Genomic DNA, 6,000 nt, shown 5'->3' on the forward strand with positions numbered 1-6,000 from the left:
AATGTTTGTGTGGACCACACATTCTGTGCTGTACAAAAAACACTGATACAGACTGTTTTTCCACAGACAGAGATTGCAAATATCCCCTATCCCCTCTGCTGGGCTCGGGCCACTGCCAGCATACAGAGTATCTGAAGACACTTTGTCCATCATGGGTTTGTTCATGTTATAAGGTACTTCATACTATCAGAATGCATGTATTTTTTTATTAATAAATAGGCTATTGTAAAAAAAAAAGTTTTTGTTACTCTGGCGGTAATGTTCAATAACAAAAACCCACAGTTAAAAAAACAAAAAAACAAGCTCAACAAAAAATCGCACAGTCAATGTCTTTACTATGACCGACCATGTCAAACAGAACAAGTGTTCTGGAGGAGGAAGGATGTACTCATTTACATATCCTGGATATTTTTAGGCATTGAGATTCCATCCTGTTTCCAGCACCAATGTGACAACTCTCTAACAAGGGTGAACTCTGGAGGTTAGCAGAGTGAATCTACCCCCCACCCCCACCCTCCCCCACACACATCACTGTGGAGCAGTGAATAGACCCTTAATAAAAGTGAGGGGGACGGGCCATGCTTGAGCAAGCATTCCCACTCAGGAACTTCTATTCCTATCATTTCATATCACAATACACAATGGCCCTCTTTGTGACAGGAGGAGGACTTATTAAGCTCAACAAATTAACATGAGCGCTGGGACGGAGCCGCAATGTTGGTGCTGGGCAATCAACCATCCACAGTGAAGACAGAGAAGAGAGGATAAGAGGTGTGGACGAGTGGAGAGAATGAGCAGTGAAGAGGGGGAGAAGGAAAAGAAGAGAAGGGGGAGAGACAGCAGGAGAGGTGGGAAGGTGGAACAGGAGAAGAAAGAGGAGGGGAGCGAAAGAGAAAGGGATTAAATAGCAGAGTTTATTTGGTTGGACTAAGTGGTTTCACATCAGAGCAGCTCAGATTGTCAGAGAGGATATGTGGGCCTCATCTCCTGCTTAATTGCCAAAGATGCTCGGTAAGATCCTCTGCCAAATGGAGAGAAGCCCAGAAATCATTAAATTATTACAACAAATACCCCATTAACATGGATATTAAGCATATTTGATGCCCGCAAACCCATAATAAAGAGTAATGAAAAATTGTGAATGCTGAAAATGAAATTGTCTAAATAATAACAACAAAAACATACAGTATGTGGAGGGGGGGGGAGGGGTGAAATTGTGGTTGATGAAACATAAACAAGTGGTTGCATCAGTGGCTGAGTAAATGTGTTATTACTTCATCCTTTCTAACTTCATCACTCCAGGTGGTAAAATGATAGCGGTCACATGTGAGAATACCAGGTATTTGATCAGAAAACAGGCCAAACTGCGTCTCTGCAGACTTCACAAAAATATGGATGTGAAGTTATTGATGAGCTGTCCCCTGTTCCAGTATCCATTATCTAGAGCCTGGACCAGCTGTGCTCCCACACACAGAGATAACCTTGAATCATCTCAGAGCATGGGAAAAATGATCTCACCCTCTGTTATTGCTCAGGCATCGGTTGACAAGCCGCTGATTCTGAGAGCAAAAAACACTCGCCCGGTGGCATGATGTGGAACCTTTCCTCTCCTTTCCTCTCGTCCCTCTCAGGATGCAGGGTCACTGCACAGTCGTGTGCACTGTGTATATAACCCTATCACAGTAACCCTGCTTGGTGTGACAAAAACAACCTGACACCTTCCAGACATCCCAGATGGTTGCACAAACACCAGGCAGACAGGCAGTTAAAAAAAAGTCCCAAGGAGGGACAACATCTGAGATAGATAATTTCCATGAAGCAGAAATAAACAATATGTCTGTTTTCTCTGTTGGTGTGTCAATGTAGTCAACCATGACGTTCTGAAATGACAGTCAATGGAGACATTGAGTTGGGGATTGAGGGAGATTAACAACATTTGGCACAAGACTTATGTCACCACTAAATGCTACCCGTAAACCATGAGTAATAGAGATAAGCCAATCGGATGACAGACAACAGCACCCATGAGATGTTTAATCAAATGAATCTTTCAAAATTACATTATTGATTTGGGTTAGCGATCAAGTGATTTTTTTTTCTCTCTTTCTCCGATTACAGTCATAAACAATGGTGCAATGTTTAAATCTTGAGGTTTGACGCCAGTGGTGAATCACTCTTTCCAGAGAACAATTATGTTAAGTACAGATCAAAACAGTTTTTGGGGTTCGAGAGTTTCCATGCAGGAAAAACTATTTATATTTTTTTGGCTATCAAGGTCTGGCTCAGAGAGGAATTGTTCAGAGTCAAGTAAGTCCATAATTCGCTGTATTTGCTTAGCCTTAACTCCTGCAGTCACAAGACAGCCCTAAATGTGAAGGAGCATATAATTAAATTGTCTCTATAAAATGGAAAATGACAGGTTTGTAAGTTTCCCCTTTTCGCATCTGCCCGTTCTCTCCTTTCAGAGTTTATAAAAACCGTCAGTAGATCAAGAAATGGCAGAAACATATTGATGCCATCTGTAAAGTACTTTGACTAATGAAACAGCCAGAAGCCACTCCTAGGCCCCTGTATTGCAAACAAAAACTTAAGTTCTTAGCTGCTGTACTGTATAAACATGCATGATCCTCACAAGCACTATAAAACAGTTATCCTTCCTCAATTATATCATGGTAATTTCCCAAGGGGTGATAGTTTAGATCCCATAACAGTGTTGCATGAGTCCACAATCTCTACTCTGGGCTGTTGGCATGGAGGAGGTGCATAGCAACAGAGGCCGATGCTGAGTAAACAGGTGAGAGTCGCATGACTATAGAGCTGAGGAGTAGACGTTGGCAGAACATCTGGAACATCTAACTCCATGCTGCTTCCTCACTGAATTAAGTCTTGGACTTCGGAGGTCCCAGTCAGAGCCAAGCATCCTCCCACATTGTCCATATATCCACTGTTATAATGCCTCTTTAACACCATAGAGGCATGGGAGAAACAGTGGGGAATGTTTTAATTGTGACACCACCTCCAAGAGAAAGACACCAGGGAATCCATTTAGACAGTTGCCAGTAACCTACAGGCTAATGTCTGATGGGCATCATCTATTCTCCATGTCTTCAAGGCATCCTGTATTTTTTGGGATGTAGTCACCAGTCCATGCCTGCATTCCTGATGTAATCTACAGAAGAGTCTTCTCTGTGTATTCCTATGAAGCATGGCGAACGAAAAATATCCCTAAACAGCTGTAAGACATTCATTTCATTATGCAAAACAGGTCAACCATCAGAACCACTGGAAAGATCCTCGTGCTTGTTTGCCACTTTTCCACAGTGATAATATAGTCATTACAGGCTGCTAGATCACGTCTTATTAGTCTTTCTCGTGAGTTATGGATAACATCTTAGGGAAAAGTTCAACAACAGCGCCAGCCAATACCTCATTATAAGAAGCTCACCAGCACTACTATACTCAATGGTAGGTTGAAATGAATACACTTCTAACTTCTCATTCCTATCCCTCCTAGGGGACCTATTGTCTTAATGTCCTACTGAGAGACATATGAATGTGAACAGAGCCTTGAGGCAGTGGACAATGGTCAATTGCAATGCAAGGCAATATCCTCTGAGAGAGAGAGAGAGAGAGAGAGAGAGAAAGAGAGAGAGAAAGAAAGAGAGAGATACAGGATGAGGGGCCTCAATGTGTTATTTCACAGGGAGTCCGTCTACTCTGCAACTTGCAATTCAGTGAACTTCCCTCGGCATCAACAGCCACTAAAGTCGCACACAAAGGAGCAGGGCCAAATTAGGAACACAAAGAGGCCACTGTGGGAGCTTCATAGGGAATTAATGAATGCTGATACACATTCTCACACTGACAGTGTTCTCTCCTCCCAGTCCCCCGATAGCCTCAGCTGCACCATTGCAAACAGGCTTATGTGAGAGCGCTATTCCATTTGTTTTCTTAGAATCCATCTATCCTGTGAGAGGGAAGGCTCAGTTCCCCCAATAAAAAAGCAACATTTAGGCCTGCCTTGGAGAACATCAACAATCTATTTCTTCATTAATGAGAATGATTCTGCTCCTATTAATGAAGGACCGTGTGATATGATATTAAGAACATAAAAGACACTGACTATAGCTTAACAGTCTCATAGACAATTTGGGGGTAAATGAGAGTGCTCTTTCTCAATCTATACTGTCTGTCCCATCTGGCCGACAGCCTCTTAGAGCCCCAAAGCCCATAAGTCCGCTGGGAGCCTTTAAGAAGTTCCTGAATATCCATAGCATTGGCGCCTAGCTCCCTATTGCCAGGCAGGCATCCCCTGGGTCGAAACACAGATGGTCAACACTTGGGACTGAGTCAGAGAGTCAAGTAGGACACAGGAATTACACCCCAGTACAACTCCCAGCCCCTCACTGGCACGGCACTGCATCACTTGCCTAGCCTGCCTGAGACCGTGCGAAACTTGATGGAGGGTGTATAGTCTATGGACTCTACGTTGGTTTTGATACCCAAAAGATATAGCATAATATAGCTTTTTGTTTATAAACTACAACTCATCCACTGTCCGCCCACACAACTCTCAAACTCGTTAGTAACAGCTCAATATATTGCATGTTGCAACTAAAGCTCCACAAGCTCTACGGATATTACACCACCAATTATTCAATAACAATCTGAAACATCTCTATATAAGCTATTGGAGAATGCATTTCCAATCCATCAACTAAATGATCTTGTCAAAACATTATGATCTCTTCAATCAAAACCAATCTACACTGGAAAATGACTCATACAAGATGGCATTATAAACATGTATTTGTGATCAATAACTCATTTAGTTAGTGGTCGAGAAACCAAAGAGCAATATGAGGAATGTACTTCCTCAGACTGCTGATAGTGATGTGGGTTATCAACACCAGTTGGAACTTCTCAGCCCATGCCGAGTTGCGCCTGGTAGTAGGGAAATCCTTTCAGACTTATCTCCCTATAATCGTCTTGTGTCGAGTTGGTCAACTACTCTAATGCCGATAGCCTACTAAACCGGGTCAGATAAAAATAAATTGGGTGGAAAGTATTGTAAACATGACACTTTAGATGTGATTTGCGCGGAGAGATCTCATTGAAGGACCAAAAATAATCAACAATCACGGGAAAAGTGGTCAATCTAAAACGTTAGGTCAAACAAAAACATTTATTTATATTTAATTTGAAACCTACCCATTTTTAGTTTCCCAGAGTTTCCGAAGTTGAGGAGTCTGTTAAAAGTTCAGCTAACGGGTGATGTTGCGTCCGGAGATGCACAACGAACGCCTAACTAGTCCACAAATTTGTTGCTGCACCGCGTCCCGTTTGGAGACAGGCTGAGTGACGTCACCACCGGAGGATTAGTGTGTAGGTCTGGGTAGGACAGGACAGCGTAGTGCTTAGGTCCCTCAACTCGCCCCTCTTCAGAGGACAACTGTGAAAAGTTTGTTGCTCATTCAACCCCAGATACTTTATCTTTGTTCAGCCCTGTTATGCAGCATGCAGAAAATTCTTATGGTGGTCCAGATAAAAGACCACTGGTCTAAATTTAAATCAATGAAAATGTGCCATTGCCTGGGTAAAGACGATACCTGGGTTAAATTATCCACATAATGCCTTAGCTGAGATGTTTTGAGGGAATGTAATAAACGTGTAATTCCAGTGAAATAACACAACAAGTTATACCACAAAAATTATATTTGTCTGGTGAGACAGGTTAATCACTGCAGGGTAAGCCAAGGCTTATTCTCAATGCTGCAGTATCCTGTGATGTACCCCTGAAGCTCCCAGTAATCCAATGTTTTGGATAAAGTGTTAAATTGTCAGGTCAGCTGGGCTGTCCTGTGCAAGAAAGACAACAAGGACAAGGAACCAATGACAGATTAGAGGTTAGCCCCAGACCACCCTTAGCGGAATTGCCACCAACCGGATCGTTCCGGTTTTCAGGGATACAAGCTATCTTCAACCTAGCTTCCTTTTCTG

General features: G+C 42.6%; 1 protein-coding gene across 2 annotated transcripts in view; it reads right to left on the reverse strand.

The window, feature by feature from the left end:
• gpm6bb (glycoprotein M6Bb) overlaps positions 1-5,456 on the reverse strand; it is a 50,441-nt gene extending 44,985 nt beyond the window's left edge. For both annotated transcript variants that reach the window (XM_014164393.3, XM_014164395.3), the window contains exon 1: positions 5,212-5,456. In XM_014164393.3, coding sequence (XP_014019868.1) covers positions 5,212-5,215 — 4 coding nt within the window. In that variant the 5' untranslated portion in view covers positions 5,216-5,456. The remainder of the gene's footprint in view (positions 1-5,211) is intronic.
• Positions 5,457-6,000: the final 544 nt, after the last annotated feature.

Source organism: Salmo salar, chromosome 21 (genome assembly GCF_965601325.2).
Source record: "Salmo salar chromosome 21, fSalSal1, whole genome shotgun sequence".
Taxonomy (NCBI): domain Eukaryota; kingdom Metazoa; phylum Chordata; class Actinopteri; order Salmoniformes; family Salmonidae; genus Salmo; species Salmo salar.